The sequence below is a fragment of the Bos mutus genome, chromosome X (genome assembly GCF_027580195.1).
Source record: "Bos mutus isolate GX-2022 chromosome X, NWIPB_WYAK_1.1, whole genome shotgun sequence".
Lineage (NCBI taxonomy): Eukaryota > Metazoa > Chordata > Mammalia > Artiodactyla > Bovidae > Bos > Bos mutus.
Genome location: NC_091646.1, coordinates 108,312,613 through 108,330,484, shown reverse-complemented (window position 1 = coordinate 108,330,484; position 17,872 = coordinate 108,312,613). Strand labels below are relative to the sequence as shown.

The 17,872-nt window shown below is 39.9% G+C and overlaps 1 protein-coding gene across 2 annotated transcripts in view; it reads left to right on the top strand.

Moving 5' to 3' along the window:
* The first annotated feature begins 490 nt into the window (after window positions 1–490).
* Window positions 491–17,872, top strand: part of COL4A6 (collagen type IV alpha 6 chain) — a 336,867-nt gene continuing 319,485 nt past the window's right edge. For both annotated transcript variants that reach the window (XM_070366116.1, XM_014483351.2), the window contains exons 1-2: window positions 491–756; window positions 946–997. In XM_070366116.1, coding sequence (XP_070222217.1) covers window positions 746–756; window positions 946–997 — 63 coding nt within the window. In that variant the 5' untranslated portion in view covers window positions 491–745. The remainder of the gene's footprint in view (window positions 757–945; window positions 998–17,872) is intronic.

Here is a 17,872-nt window from a genome sequence, read left to right as displayed (position 1 = left end):
TTAAAAGCACCAACAGGCCCAGAAAATGCTTTATGTGAACTCCTTGGAGGAATTCTTCAGAACAGTTATTATTTTAGACCCTAGAATTTACCACTTTACAGTCTTTCGGGGCTTTGGACTTGTTTCAAGCGCACCCACTTATCCTTAGGTTCCACTCAAGTAAGGGTAGGTTTACAACTCCAGAAACCACCACTACCACCACCACCCCAAGAGCTTAGTGTACAATCAAGTAGAGTAACTGGTATGCATTTGAGCAAGTGTGCAAGGATACTTTGGGGCCCATTTGTCTCTGTGGGAATTGTATGCCTTAATCTGTGTATTTGTAACAGTTTTTAGTGGTTTAAGGAAGTGTCTTAGTGTATAGGTCTGTGGGCCTGTGGAGATGCGTGGGAATGTTATGGGTGGAGGTGCCTGAAAGTGGGAAAGACGACTGGCTGCCCAAGGTAGGGGGATGATTGACAGCAGACAGCCCCGCCCCCTTCCCCTCCATTCCTTCCTCTCCTGGTGCATGGAACTATCCCTTGAGTGCAGCAAGTTGTAGCGGGCACCGCTGATCGTGTTTCCCTTTGGGGCACCTTTTATCTAGAAGCCGAGTTCAGTTTCTTCCAAAGTGAGCCACTCCGCCCCCCTACTCCATCCTCTTGAATAAGGAAACAGCCGCCAAGCATCAGCGGAGCCCAGATGAGCCGGGGCCGCGGAACCGCTTAGCAGTCTCCCGGGACCCAGCTCTGGAGGAGCCGCAAGCATGCACCCTGGGTGAGCTGTTGCTATCACGAGCTCCCCTCCTCTTTCTTACTTTGGGCTACTTTGCCGGACCTGCACTATACTTGTACTTCTGTCACTGCAGAAAAAGTGGCTGTAGTCAGCAAAAAGGGGTCGGGGGTCTATGGACAGACACAGGATCCCGGAGAAAACCCATGTTATTCACCCTCCCTCCCGTTTCAGGTTGTGGCTGCTTCTGGTTACTTTGTGCCTGACCGAGGAACTGGCAGGAGCGGTGAGTCTTTTCTGTCGACCCCCTTCCCTCCTTCTCCTTTGACCCCCTCGGCATCCTTCAACACAATCACAACTCTCATGTTTGTGTTAAGGGGCTACACTGTGAAACGGAGTTCACATCACTCTCACTTCTTTTGGGAGTTAGTGGGGTCCTTAGAGAGGAATAGCACAGTGTCAGGCTAATGCCTTTGGGACTCAGACATCATTCTGTCCCAAAACTTCGTAAGGGGTTGAGAAAATAAAAGTAAAAGACACAAAAGGCATACATTTCTGAGCGTCTTCCTGGACGACTTGATATGACTGACATCTGATCCCTTTCTCTATATCGATCTACAAGGCAGAAGAAATGTGTTTTTCCCTGGTCTACAGGAACATGAATTGGCACACACGTTTGAAAGTGGGAGGAGTACACAAGAAATGGGACTTGGAAGTACGGCGAATGCTATAGAAGTTAAACTTAAGTATTTTCTTTGGAGTCATTTGACAGTACCAGGTGACAACATCTGGGCTCTTTAACCAGCTAAACTGCACTGATACTACTAGATGATGTTCAGTTTCTGCCCTATGTTTCCTTTTACTGGTTTTCTCTCTCATCGGAAAGTTAAAAGTTAAAGCGGTTTTAAAAGAAAAAAAAATCTAAAACTTAACATTTCATAGGCTGTTTAGATAATATCCATCAAATCGGCCAGGGACTGCAGGCAAAGGAATTTCTGTAGACATTTGGTCAAGAAAAGTTTAATGGATCCCAGAAAGGAGTAATTCCAATGAAATTACTCGGATAAGTTACCAAAGGTGGCGAGACCTTAACAATCAGAGATGCTGCAGTTTTCCAGACTCACTAGCAACTTACGCCCACAGAAATAAACTGTTGAGTTCAAATATGAAGTTGTTCAACTATTGAGTACTATTTCACTGCTCTATTTTTTAAAATTCTTAATAATAGCCAAAGTCATACATGTACTCTAAATATATATGTGTGTATATATGACAGATAAATATATATTCCAAATCTTTACCTTCTGAGTTTTGACAAGTTTAACTGATTGACTCTATTTTTAATACTTTAAATATTTAAAAATACTATTTAGAAAGCCATACTTCAGTCAACCCAATAAAATCCCCTAATACTTTTATGGGAAAAAATGATTTACTTGTCATGGTATATGTCTTTAAGAAAATTTTGGAATAAAGTGAAATGACTTCCCTTATGAAAAGAGGATGATTAAAGAAATCTTGACTCTTAACATTTTGTGACCCTTTAACTCAGAACATCAGCTTTTATTTTAAGTGAATTCAATACTTTGTAAGCAGAAGTATTGATCTAGGTTTCCACACTCTTCTTTTTCTGATTCCTCTAGTATACAAGTTTAGTTATGTGTTACCTTGGGGCTCAATACTACATTTATTGAAAATGCCAGGTTTTGATTAGTTAACAATTTGTCTGGGAATCTTGGCACTTATAAAAATGTCATGCATGGGCAGGATACCCTCCAGCAAAACCTTTATTTCAGACTCTGGCTGATGGTATTCAGTGTACTTTTGGGAAAAACATTAACAAATCATTCTATATAGTTGGAGACTATCCAAAGATGGCATCCCATCACTTGAAATCTTTGAAAGTCACTAGAGGATGTTGCCTTCACTTCTCAGAAATATTAAAGCATGTCTCCAAACTCAAGCACTACTTTGGTGTGTGGATTTTAGACTGTGACCCATTGTTTTACAATGTCACCTGCTCTGTCAGTGTGACTGACCCTGGAAAGACTAAAATAAACCTTGAGATACACTGACAATACTTTATATTTTGCTTTAAGTTCATAACTGCTTCACTGACCTATTGTTTACTTCTGCATAATATCATTGACATTGTAAAGCTTTTTTTTTTAATTTTTGGAAAAATGTCAAAGAGAAAGAGGAGAGTTAACAGGGTGAGTTCTCAGAAGGTGACTCTTCTAAGGGGAAGTTCTTTATTTTTTTAATTTATTTACTTTAATTGGAGGCTAATTACAATATTGTAGTGGTTTTGCCATACATTGACATGAATCAGCCATGGGTATACATGTGTTCCCCATCCTGAACTTTGTTTATGCTCTTTGTACTGGATTCTCATCCATATTGGCTGGATGAGAATAGTCAATTTTACTCTCAATTTCAGTTCATCCTCTGGGTTTATAATGTTTTTCACCTTTCAGATGGTTTTAAATATTTGAATTCTCCATACCTTTCTGACTTATATTAATGAAAAAGAACATAAATAGATTGATAAGAACTATCTTGTGCTTCAGTATGAGGAAGTCTCTTCACTGTGAGAATTACATTGTCTATAATGGAGTATTGGTGAGCATTGGAGATAGGGCCATTTAGATGCTTTTGAGTTCTTTCTTTGTCAGACTTTATTAAGCAGTGTTTTCAAAGGGATGGAATGCAAAATGTTAAAACCCAGGGTTAAATAATGAATTTTCATTAAATTTCATTTAAAACAGTGTTGATCTTTATTTATGCGAAATATTTTCACAATTTATCTGAGTGAGATAGAGCATAGAAATTCAAAATATCCATAATCATTTTTGGTTATTAAGTTCCTAAGGCACAACACACAAAGATTTATTTAAAAATTGTCTCTAACTCTGTATGAGTTCACTTTCTCAGGCAATGGTAGTCATTATGTTCCTTAAAGGATAGGATTGTTATAGTTATTGTTTAGTCTTAAGTCATGTCTGACTCTTTTATGACTTCATGGGTTGTAGCCTGCCAGGTTCCTCTGTCCATGGGATTTTCCAGGCAAGAATACTGGACCAGGTTGCCATTTTCTTCTCCAGGGTATCTTCCTGACGCAAGGATCAAACCCACTGGCTGATTCTTTACCACTGAAAAATCATGGAAGCCCTTTGGGATAGGATACTTGATAAATTATTATCTGCATCTTGTTAGAGAAGAAACTAAAAAACTCCATGTCTCATCATAGGCTGATATGTTTAAGAGTTAAAATATATCCCAAATTAGTCAGGATACTTATGTTTTCTTCCCACTTTGCCCCAAATCTGCTTACACAAAACGCTGCAATACAACCAAGTGTATTTATAAGTCAAAGCCCAGTAGGAGAATTATTTGAGTGGCGAAGGGGTAAAGGGGAGAAAACACCTCTGTCTATTATCAACTCTGCCTAGAGCACAGGTAAAGCACCTTTGCTGCTGCTGCTAAGTCGCTTCAGTTGTGTCCAACTCTGTCCGACCCCAGAGATGACAGCCCACCAGGCTCCCTCGTCCCTGGGATTCTCCAGGCAAGAACACTGGAGTGGGTTGCCACGCCTTTAGCCATGTTCAAATCACAGTCTGATTGAAATACAAACTTCTTAAAGTTGTAGTAACTTGCTCAAGTTGGTCCTTTCCAATTTGATTTTCAGCCATAATCACAGTCATCAAAGTATGAATAGAGTGTTAAGGTTTTTCAGATGAAGAAAATCCCTTCCTAACTAGGGATCAAGAGGAATATTTGCCTTGTTTGGGGCTCTCAGATTTCTTTTGCTTTTTGTTTTATAAAACAGATTTACTGAGATATAATTTAAATACTATAAATTCACTCATTTATGTATATCATTCAATGAATTTTAGTAAATTTGCCAAGTTTTACAACCATAACTATATCCAGTTTTAGAACATTTTCATCACCCCCAATAAGATCCTTCATATCCATTGAATTAATCCCTGCTCCTACCTGCAAGCCCAGGTAAGCATGGATCTCTTCTCTGTCTCTATAGATTTGTCTTTTCTGGACATTTCATATAAACGGTACCATATAATATATAATCTTTTGTATTTGGCATTTTTCACTTAGCATTAATATTTTAAAAATTCATTAATGTTGTAGCATGTATCAGTATTTTACTCTTATTTTTTAGTATTGTTATTGGTATTTGGTATTGGTATTCCACTATGTGGGGGGGCTTCCTAGGTGGTACCAGTGGTAAAGAACATGCCTGCCAATGCAGGAGACATAAGAGATAAAAGTTTGACCCCTGGGTCAGGAAGATCCCCTGGAGGAGAACATGGCAACCTACTCCAGTATTCTTGCTTGGAGAATCCCATGGACAGAAGAGCCTGGTGGGCTATAGTCCATGGGGTTGCAGAGAGTCAGACAGAACTGAAGCAATCATCAAAGGACTACATAAATAGGTAACGATAGATGGTCATGTAGTTACATTATGGACAGGTCAAAAGAAACATTTCCAATAGGAGTAAAGAGGAAAATAGATACTTAATGTGTAACTAAAGAGACTGGGCTTCCCTGATGGCTCAGTGGTAAAAAATCCACCTACCAATTCAGGAGATCCAGGTTTGATTCCTGGGCCGAAAAGATCCCCTGGAGAGGGAAATGGCAACCCACTGCAGTATTCTTGCCTCGGAAATCCCATGGACAGAGGAGCCTGGCAGGCTACAGTCCGTAAGATCGCCAAGAGTTGAACACAACTTAGCGAATGAATAACAACAACTAAAGAAACAGATATATTACTATCTATCTCAAATTTGTTTCACTATATATTTTGATTCTGTTTCAGTATGATTGGTTTCTATTGTAATCCCATGTATTTTATTGACTATGTTTAAGAATATTATTCTGAGAGGGAGTCAGTAGATAGGCTTCACTTGACTGCCAGAGTAATTCATGGTATTGAAAAAGAAACTCTCTAGTTATGAATTGGTTTTTACAATAAACAATTTGTGACTGACCCTGGGTCAGGAAGATTCCGTGGAGTAAGAAATTAAAACCCACTCCAATATTTTTGCCAGGAAAATTCCACGAACAGAGGAGACTGGCGGGCTACAGTTCATGGGGTTGCAAAGACTGCATGACTGAGCACGAGCATGAAGGCATCTTCAGATGTGAGGGCATTTGTATTGACTACAAGTGCCAACAACCTTTTAGACTCTAGGCATATTATGGTATTTCTAGTAAATATGCCCCTGTATTTTATAAGATCATAGTCAAGCAGGAGCAAAGTGTGTCCTTCCCCTAATTAATTCATTAATATAATATTGAAACAAATAGATTGACCTCAGTTATCAATACATATTGGGTTTTGCTTGCTTCTGTTTATGCATAATTCTGTGATTTCACCACCATGCTTGGAGTATAGACTTGTCCTATTCTGTGTAAATGACAAGACATACGCATATAGAAGAAGATATTAGGAAAACACCATGCTGTATTAAAGGACTGTATTTAAAAGGACTATGAAGTCCTTTTAAGCTGACCAAATATCCCAGTGGGGCATATCATAGGGCTCTAACTTGTTTTAAAGTCTAGCTAAATATAAATACAGACCAATAAGCATGTCCAAGAGACTACAGTGATGGGGAAATTAACAGAGAACAATTATCCACTTTTTTACCATCTGTAATTTACCCCTCTCCTAGGAATTTTTTTGTTCTACAAACAATATTGAAATCTCTTCCATTATAAAAACAAATAAAAAATTTAAATCTATGGCTTCATTTTCCTCTGTAACTCTAACCCCCTCAATCACATTACTGCCAAATTCCTGGTCACTGTCTACTCTTCTTCAACAACCATTTACCCTTAAGCCTATTGCAGTCTGGAATGAGGCTATTCTACAAAAATTGCCCTCTTTTGAGTTTTTAATAAATATCTAACTGCCTAGCCCAAAGATTTCACTGTAGTCCCCATTCTATCTGGCTTGTTGAATTAGTGCTTGGCATTTTCCAATCAAACAACCTTTCCCCTTTTGTCTTCTGAGTCATGATGCTTCATTGTTTCTCATTACACTTCTCTGTTTTTTTGGTGGGAGGAAGTGGACACTGTGCCACTGGCTTGCAGGACCAGGGATTAAACTCTCGCCATTGGCAGTGAAAGCACAGAGTCCTAACCACTGGACTACCAGGAAATTCACTCTGATATTTTTATTTTATTCATTCAACATATATTTATTGAGCAGCCACTGTATTCTAACTAGTATACCATGCTCTGGTGACACAGTGGTTAACAAGTCAGGCATGATCTTTGCCATCACAAAACTCATAGTTTTCATCACCCCCTGCTCATAAAATGGTGGTTTTACTCAGTATTTTTATCCTTTCTGTCTTCTTGCTCCAACAGTTCTAACTATGCCTCCTATACATTGATGACTATCAAATTTGAATTTTCAGGCCAGGTGTCTCTTTGTAGGTCCGAACTTTTATTTCCAGTTACCTACTAAGTCCCTGTGGGCTTCCCTGGTGGCTCAATGGTAAAGAATTCACCTGCCAATTCAGGAGATGCAGGAGACACAGGCTTGATCCCTAGGTCAGGAAGATCCCCTGGAGAAGGAAATGGCAACCCACTCCAGTATTCTTCCATGGGAAATCCCATGGACAGAGGAGCCTAGAGGGTTGCAGTCCATAGGATTGCTAAAGAGTCGGACATGCCTGAGTGACTGAACAACAACAGCTAAGCCCTTGTACCTATATCTCATTTAGTGGATACATACAAAGCACTTAAAATGGTGCCTAGAGCTTAGTATAAGCACTCAACCAATGCCAGCTCTAATTGTGTTGTATTACCCCAAAACACAGTATATCCAAAAATGAAATATTTTCTAGTCCTTATGATGGCACTCCAACCAGCTATCTTTTTTGTATTTGTTCAGTGTCATCACAATCCACCCAGTTTCAAGTGAGAAACTATAGAATCAGGCACCGACCCTCATTATCTCCATCTCTATCAAGTTCCTTTAGTTTTACCAAAAACCTGCATCATCTAGTTTCCTAGTCATATCCTAGTGGCTCCAAATCTCATCATCATATATAAATAACCTTGTAACTAGTTTTTCTATTCCTGACTCCATTCTGATCTCTATCCTGCCACCAGAGTTATTTTGTTAACAACAAACCCAATTATGTTATTTCGAGATTTAAGTTTTGTTTGTTTCTATTTTCTTCCAGGATTAATATACATACTCCTTGACTTGACACATTAAAGGCCTTCATTTTCAGGCCCGAACTACCTTTCCAGCTTCATGTCTAAGTGTTCTTTTCCTGCCACCTCTCCTTCTCAAACTCATAGTATACATTACACTTCATTGAGACTGAACTTGTCTCCATTCGCAAGCCACTTGCTTTCACATTTTATTTCACATTTGTTCTTTCACATTTTATTGCTTTTGCTTATGCCATTGTCTCCATATGGAATGGCTTTCTCCACCATTTACACATTCTCTTCCTAGTAAACTCCTGCTCAACCTTTAAAACCAAGAAAAAATGTCATTTTCTCTGTAAAACAGTTCCAGACCTCTTCAGAAAGAATTTATTCTTCCTTGCCCTGTGCTTCCAAAGTTCTTTAGGCCCCTTTGGTGGCATCTACCATGTAGTTGTGAAATTCCTATGTTTATATGTCATGTTCCCCTCTTTAAATTATAATGTCCAGGATACTGCCAAGCATATGGGAAGTGAACGACAGATGCCTTTCAAGTGGGTAAACAGATCTACTCCTAATGGCCTGCAACAACTACCTTGTCCTTGTCTATCTTAAAGAATTATGAATGGTGACTCTAATAACAATGCTCTGATGGAAAAATAAGAACCTTGTTCAGTGGGATAATATTTAAGAGAAAGAACTCTGGAATCAGACTTATGTTTGAATGCTGCCTCTGCCCTCTGTGATTTAGGGCAACTCATTTTACCTCTCTGAGACTCAATTTTCTCATCAGTACAAAAGGGATAATAATACCTTCTGTCTTAGAAAGTTGAGAGATTAAAAGAGAGAATTTATGTGCAAGTTATACCATTCACAAGGTGCTAAATCCTCACTCTATCTCTCCACAAGTATTTTCTATTTCTTTCAATGCTGAGGAAAAATTTTTAAGTGTTTCCCAGTTTTGACAACTGATTCATGACAAGATGAGAAAAAGGGAAATGTCAGATAAGAGTCTCACTTTGTAGATTTCTGTCTAAAGATGGTAATATTTCTCAATTGTCCCTCTCAGCTCTTTTTCTCCTCTTCTCTGTGTGTACTAAGTTGTTTCAGCCGTGTCCGACTCTGCGACCCCATGGACTGTAGCTGAAGAGGGTCCTCTGTCCATGGGATTCTCCAGGCAAGAATACTGGAGTGGGTTGCCATACCCTCCTCCAGGAGATCTTCCCCACCCAGGGTTCAAACCTGCATCTCTTCCACATCTCCTGCATTGGCAGGTGGGTTCTTTACCACTGGTGCCAATGGGAAGGGGCTTTTCCCTCTTCTACCACTTTAATAATGACATGTCATTACTAGCACTTTCTCAATATTAATTTATTAGCAACTCAGGACTACCTTAAGAAATATTGGGTTAGCCACAGAGTTCACTCGGGTTTTTCTATACCATCATACATAAAAATCCAAACAAACTTTTTGGCCAACCCAATATATAAGGTGAATACTCAGCTCAGAGAGATTAACTAGATTTGTGATCTAAGATCCAGCAAATGGCAGATTTGGAGTTGAAACCCACTCTACTGGGCTGTCTCTCTAATTCAGGCATTTTATCATCTCTTATCTAGACTCCAAAATAGACCTGACTGTCCTTCTGGTTTCAGTATTCCCCTGCCTCCCAACCCTCTCTCTGATCTCCACCCTCTCTGCAAGCAAGGGGCCTGTTCTAAAACACAGATCCGATCATGCCACCCCGAGCTCCCCACACCCATCAGCATCTGGCCCTGCCTACTCATCTAACTCTGTCTCCTATTATTGTCCTCATACTGATGTTTAGACCGTGTTACGGTTTTGATGTTGGCTCAACATGCCATGCATAGTCACCCCTACTCTTCCTTCTGCCTGAAACACCCTTCTTTTCTCATCCCTTCCTTCCTCCTGTCTTTGAAGATGGACTTAGCATTCTTCCCTTAAGGCCCACTTTAGTGAATATTTTCTAGAAGTCCCCCCTTCTTTCTAGCCTTCTGTCTCCACTCTGTTTTCCCCTTTCCTTCCTTCAACAAATATTTATTTAGTGCCTTCTATGTGTTAAACACTGTGACTGTCTTGGTGTTTGAAGAACCATGGCAAGTACCAAGCCAGTGTGGCTGGAACACAGAGTGGGAAGCATGGGGAAAGAGTCAGAACACCATGTGAGATGAGGCTGGAGGAACAAGAAAGGACCAGACATGTCCTGCACTCTTACTGTCTCATGACTCCTTGGAGCATTTATATAATGCCTGTACTAAAGGTGTGGGCTACTTCCCTGGTGGCTCAGTGGTAAAGGATCTGCTTGCCAATGTAGGAGGCATAGGTTTGATCACTGGGTTGGGAAGATCCCCTGGAGAAGGAAATGGCAACCCAGTCCAGTATTCTTGCCTGGAGAATCTCATGAACAGAGAGAAGAGCCTGGCGGGCTACAGTCCATGGGGTCTCAAAAGAGTCAGGCATGACTTAGTGACTAAACAACAAATATACACACAATTTGGCTATTGTGAAAACTGCTGCTGTTAACATAAGAGAACATATGTCTCTTCAAAATAATTATTTTATTTCCTTTGCACACAACTGAGCATGAGCACAGGGATACACAAGGTGTATTTCTCCGGATGGAGTGTAGTAGACATTATAAGTTACTGCTGGTCACCTACTCTGTGTCTTTGTTCCTCCTTATGCCCAGAGGGCTCACTCCTGTGGCACATATCTATCCCTTCCAGATTTATAAAACTGAGGTGACTACTGTATAGTTCAGGGAACTCTACTCAGTGCTCTGTGGTGATCTAAATGGGAAGGAAATCCAAAAAAGATGGGATATGTGAATATATTACAGGCTTCGCAGGTGGCGCAGTGATAAAGGACCTTCCTGCCACTGCCAGAGACATGGGTTTGATCCCTGGGTCGGGAAGATCGCCTGGAGGAGGAAATGGGAACCCACTCCAGTATTCTTGCTGAAAATTCCATGAACAGAGGAGCATGGTGGGCTACAGTCCATGGAGTCCCAAAGAGTCGGACATGATTGAGCTACATTACAACAACAATGTGTATATGTTAGTTGATTCACTTTACTGTACAGCAGAAACTAACACTACATGGTAAAGCAACCCTTTCCCTTCTCCAGGGGATCTTCCCAACCCAGGGATTGAACCCAGGTCTCCCGCATTGCGGGTAAATTCTTTACCAGCTGAGCCACAAGGGAAGCCCTGTAAAGCAACTAGCTTACAATAAAAATTAATTTTAAAAGTAAATAAAATTTAGGGAGGCCATGAAGTATGTGTCTTTCCTCCAGCTTTTTGGGGATTCCATGTTTTATGTCTGGAGGTCTATTTCCTGATAGTGTGGTTTAAAAAATACAGAGCTCCATGTGCATGTGTGTTACGTCACTTTTGTTGCATCCAACTCTGTGCAATCCTATGGGCAATAGCCAGCCAGGCTCCTCTGTCCATGGGTATTCTCCAGGCAAGAATACTGGAGTGGGTTGCCATGCCCTCCTCCAGGGGATCTTCCTGACCCAGGGATTGAACCTGCATTTCTTATGTGTCCTGCATTGGCAGGCAGGTTATTTACCACTAGCGCCACCTGGGAAACCTCCATATTTGGAGCCAAATGTTTCTCGGTGCTGATACAGACACCATCATTAACTATGGCCTGAGGACAAATCACTAGCTGTATTATTAGCTGTAAAATGGTTACTGTTGTTGTTATTCTGTTCCCATCACTCACTGTGACTGCCTCTGTACTAAAAATGAGTGGTGAGCCCATTTGGGGATGTTTTAGAGAAAATTGCTTAATTATGTGTTGAGTTTGTATTTCAAGCTTCCTAGAGGGAGAAAAAGCATTAGAATTGTTATTTTTGTTCCAGTTTCTCCAAAGCCACTTCTATCTCTGCTCCCCTACCTTTGTGACATCCTGTAGAGATCAGGATATCCACTAAAGATTGTGTCTGTAGATACCTCTTCAGGTATCTTTGAAGTCCCAGTTCCCCTTAGTCTAACAATAGGGCTAGTTCACCATTATCTTTCAATCTGGTTGCTCTTACTGAGGGGGAGTTGGTACTCTTTAGTGGAAATTTCCCTGGCCCTAAAATTCTAACTGTATTTACCTCAGAGAGACCAGGCTTTCCCATAAATGTCTGGGATTTCTGGCCAACAGGCTGAGTCAGTCCTTTGGGAAACAGATTTTCTCTAGGGGACAGAAGCAAAGTTAAGCAGTATTTCTCCTTTGCTCTGTAAAGCTTTGTGACTGTTTTCCCTCACCCGAAGGGAAGAGGGTTGGCAGAGAAAATCTGAAATGCCTAGAATCTCTAAATTCTGTTTGTGAGTGTAGCAAATCCCTTGAGGATGGGGATCAACTTGACATTTATAAGATTTATGTGTCCTTGCCTTGGCGATAAGATTAAATTGCATACTTACCAGCATCTATATACCTAGAGCATGTTCATAGATAAAAATGTTGGTGTAGATGCTGATAATGATGACAAAGATTAGAGCTCTTTTCAAAATTTACAGCTGTAGACCCTTTTCTCCCCCCAAAAAATCTTTTATGACTCCTCCAACATAAAAGCCAGACCAAACTGAGTGTTTTGCTAATAAGTCAAAGTTTTTAATATTTATTTATTTGTAAAGTAAGAAGGAAGAGAATGAAAAAAATATATAAAATCTGAAATTGAAGACTATGGAAGTCTTAGTTTCCAGTTTATTCCTGCCTGGATAAAAGTCTAATGTACTGAAATAAGTAGTTTTTTTTTTGCTTAATTGTTTGGATTGTCAACTCAGGATGCTCTTCAGTTAAAAGGACAAGGCAGTAAAATCTATATTCTAGGTATACATATACTACCCTCTCCTCTCACTTTCATTCTCTCTTTCTTACCTAAATACACATTGTTAACTTGGCAGCATGCATCGGCACAAGTAGTGGTGGTTTCTGATGTGTGAATGTTTGGTGTGGAACCCATTTGAATGGGACATGCTGTGTTTTATTACAGTCTTAAAATAGTTTAACATATATTTTTAACTGAAATTAAAATCAGATGTGGAACTGTTGAACTACTACCACTATTTTAAAACACTGGATTATAGGATAATCCAGCATTAAACATCATGGATCAGAATGAAGTGTTCTAGAAGGTGAAAGAAGGAAGAGGTCAATAAGGACTGTAGTTTGGGAAACTTGCAGAAGCAAAATTTGTCCTAGGCCTTGAAGGACTCAAAATAAATTATAAATGTGGAGATTTATTTATTTATTTAAAATATTCTAGATTTTTCCAGGACATCTCTGAGATTTCAAGTTTTTGTCTCTAGGACTCTATAAATATACTTGTATTTATCGGGATGGATCATTTTTTTATATTTTATTTTATTTTTTAACTTTACAATATTGTATTGGTTTTGCCATATATCAACATGAATCCATCACAGGTATACACGTGTTCCCCATCCTGAACCCTCCTCCCTCCTCCCTCCCCATACCATCCCTCTGGGTCGTCCCAGTGCATCAGCCCCAAGCATCCAGTATCCTGCATCAAACCTGGACTGGCGACTCGTTTCATATATGATATTATACATGTTTCAATGCCATTCTCCCAAATCATCCCACCCTCTCCCTCTCCCACAGAGTCCAAAAGACTGTTCTATACATCAGTGTCTCTTTTGCTGTCTCGTATACACGGTTATTGTTACCATCTTTCTAAACGCCATATATATGCGTTAGTATACTGTATTGATGTTTTTCTTTCTGGCTTACTTCACTCTGTATAATACACTCCAGTTTCATCCACCTCATTAGAACTGATTCAAATGTATTCTTTTTAATGGCTGAGTAATACTCCATTGTGTATATGTACCACGGCTTTCTTATCCATTCATCTGCTGATGTACATCTAGGTTGCTTCCATGTCCTGACTATTATAAATAGTGCTGCGATGAACATTGGGGTTACATGAGTCTCTTTCAATTCTGGTTTCCTTGGTGTGTATGCCCAGTAGTGGGATTGTTGGGTCATAGGGCAGTTCTATTTCCAGTTTTTTAAGGAATCTCCACACTGTTCTCCATAGTGGCTGTACTAGTTTGCATTCCCACCAACAGTGTAAGAGGGTTCATTTTATGTTTGATTTTTTTTCATTTTGGTCACACTGTGCAATGTATGGGATCTTAGTTCCTCAAGGATTGAACCTGTACCCCATGCATTCAGAGTGTGGAGTCTTAACCACTAGGCCACCAGCAAAATCCCTATCTTTGCTTTTTAAATGTAGTCCTACTAAATATCAGAGAGACAAGCTGATCAGAGCATGAGCAAAAACATAGAGGAGGTATTAACGTGAAGCGTCCTTGAGGAAATTTGAAAAAAAGCACACTTTCGTCCCGGCAGTCAGAGCTCCTTGCTATGACTCACTCCTTGGTGAGCAGAAAGCAGTGTAGATTTCAACTCCCACATGGCCCCTCAGTCAATTTCCTTTTGTAGTGAACCGTATGAACAGTTATACACTGCAACACTAGCAAGAATGAATATGACTGAATGGAAGAAGACATTCCTGGCTAAAGCACAAGAGTAGAAGGAAATGATTATGTAAAGTTGGAGTAGGGTTAGGTTATAGAGGTCTTAAAAGTGAAGCAGAGAGAAGAATTTGGCTACAAAGCACTGTTATTGATTGTTATTTGAGGGAAATACTGACATGATCAGTGGGTCTTTTGCCCACTCTTCTTATGTCAGACAAGTGCCTGTGCATAAAACTCCCTACATCCTATACATCAAACATAAATACACATACACATACCAAAAGTGTAACTGGGAATCAGTTGATGGAGAAAATCAAGACCAGCAGACCAAGAGTCTGCTCTTTCTATTGGTCTCTTTTTTATTGTAAAAACTAACACTCTAGCTTTAGCCCCAGTCTTTGCCTTTACTTTCTTGCCTTCTATTTTATTGTTGTTCACTTGCCAATCATGTCTGACTCTTTGCGACCCCATGGACTGCAGCACACTAGGCCTTCCTTTCCCTCACTATCTTCTCCTAAATCACCACTTTATCCTTCCCCTGCTCAACTAGTTGTACCATCACCCAGATGCCTGTTCCATTAAAAGTGGAGTTGTACTTCTCCCTCTACCCCCAAATCTCTTCCTACTAAACTACCTGAAGAATTGGAGGCACAATGGTCAAGTTGTAAGAGATCTGTACGCTTTCTCTGGTTTAGTGTCCAGCACCTCTCTAGAGCCCTCAGCCTGTGCTTTCCAGTCTCGAATCCCTGAGACTAGCTTGTGGCTCCCACTTTCCCTAACGATTGTGGTAATCAGAGGTGCTCAGAGAAATGGCTGCTTCTCCGTCAACTGAGTCCCAGTAAGTCAGCAAGAAAAAGAGGGCTCTGACATAAAACATTGCACTTTAGAGCCAAATTGATAGAACTTCCTTTGTCTGTTTTAAAGGATCTCCCTATGCATTTCTGTGTGTACATTTCTCTGTAAGTTTGGTTATGCCCTCCCATATACCTGTGAGAATGTATGTTCATTAACATTTTTTGTTAGTCATTTTTTTCTTTTTTTGTGTTGTGTCTTTTACTGTTTTTTTTTTTCAGTTTTCAAAAAGTTTCAAAAAGTTCAAAATTACAGAAAGCTTCAAGTATGCTACAAATTTTTTTTCTTCAACCATTTGAGGACTAAGTTGCCCATCTGATACCATATCACTCCCAAATACTTTAGTGTATATTTCCTACAAACAGAGATGTTCTGTTATGTACTCATTTTTTCCTCTTTAAAAAAGATTATTATGAAATATTTTAGGCAACAGAAATGTGATACTGGGTTGGCCAAAAAGTCCATTCAGGTTTGGGGAAAGTCTGAATGGACTTTTTGGCCAATCCAATATATATATATATTCAAATAATATAATAAACATATATAATAATGTAATAAACATAATGGATATATGACCATCACCCAGCTTAAGAAATAAAATACTACCAATGCAGTTGAAACCACCTGTTTATTACTTCCAGTTCCATCTCCACCATCTTGAATTTAATATATATCATTCATTCCTAAGATGGAGTTTCTAAATGGGTTTCAGGTGAGTCTATAAGTGCCCTGAAATTGTGTGTAAAATTAGGTATGCATATATATTTTTCTGGGGAAAAGATCCATAGCTTTGATGAGATTTACATGCATAAAAGTAAGTTGTGTGTGAAGTACCAGAGTTTATGAAAACATAGTCTACAGTTAATGCATATCTTTTTCTGCCACCCATTTACTGTTCAGCTCTTGGTCTTCTGGCTTTTTCCCCAACAAATTCACTGAGACTGATTTCTTAAAGGTCACTTCCTAATCACCAAATTCAATTGCTTCTTCTCAGTCCCTATCCTCATTGAACTACCAGTAGTATCTTACTCGATGCCCTTCTCTTTCTAGACTCTTTCCCTCACCTTGGCTTCTGCACTATCTTGACATTCTTCAGTCTCCTCATTCAAAAAGTATAATACTTACCTCATATGATGATGAGGGTTAGCTGTAATGTTCATAATGTGCCTGATTGTTGTATGTGCTCAGTATATTGTAGCTATTGGCAGAAGATGGCAGAAGATGTTTGATCCCTTGGTTGGGAAGACCCCCTGGAGAAGGAAATGGCAACCCACTCCAGAGTTCTTCCCTGGGAAATCCCATGGACAGAGGAGCCTGGCAGTCTACAGTCCATGGGTCGCAAAAGAGTCAGACACGACTTAGCAACTAAAACAACAATTCTCATACCACTGTGGTGCATCCCCAGCCCCCTGTTTAAGGTGTTGTGAATGGACAGAGACAATTACCGCCTCAGCTCTCTGTAGTGCTGTTCATTAGCCTAGTAGTAGCCCTATACCTATGAGTAGTTCTGGTTAGGGCAGGATCAGTGATCCTAATAGTCTTTAGGTAAAAATAATTTAGGTGAAGGCTGCTGCTGCTGCTGCTGCTAAGTCGCTTCAGTCGTGTCCAACTCTGTGCGACCCCATAGACGGCAGCCCACCAGGCTCCCCCGTCCCTGGGATTCTCCAGGCAAGAACACTGGAGTGGGTTGCCATTTCCTTCTCCAATGCATGAAAGTGAAAAGGTAGCCTTAAATTACATAGGGATATAGTTTTAAAATTTATCCCCTAAAGTTTGTAACACTGTTCTCAGCCTGGTCTCCTTTAAGAACCTCAGATGGTAAAAGGATAGTTCTCCTTTCCTTGTTTGTTCAGCTTTTTACCACTTTACTACTAAATAGACTAAAAATTGTAGGTGCCAACTGTATTACGAAGGGTACCTGCTGGCTTTAAACTGGCCTAGGGCCAGTTATCCTGGACAGGCCATTGAAGAACCTTATGACTTTCAGTTACTATTTACTTGGAACAGAATGAGAGGAAGGATTTCTATCAAGTTACCAGTCCCCTGAGGCTGCTCTGTCCTGAACTGTCCTCTTTATTTTTCACATTCTCTGTTAGCTGCCAGTAACGGTGACATACTTTTGTTTATATGCATAACAGAACCTTATAATATCTGAGGGCACAAACCTCTGAGTAGGGCCAAAGCCCTTACTGAGGCCTATCAGTAAAGTTATTTTTGCCCTCTGTTTGGTAAAGTGCTTGACCTCATAACTGCCATCTCTTCAGTCAGCATAGGATAAGTTATGTTGCTATAGCAAACAACTCCCAACATCTCAGTGGCTTAAAATAACAAAAGTTTATTTTTTGTTCATACTGTAAGTCCATCATGGGTCATCTGTGAGACATTGCGTGGTACTCAATCTAGGACCCAGAGGGAACAGCTACCATCTGGGACACTACTGATCATTGTGGCAGAGGGAAAGAAAGAAAGCTCTGGGGGTCTCACATGGAGCTACCAATTAAATCTTATTTTTGAATATGGAACATGTCATTTTTTTCATATACCATTGATCAACCTTGATCAGAGACCAACTGGAAGCTGAGAAGGGCAATTCT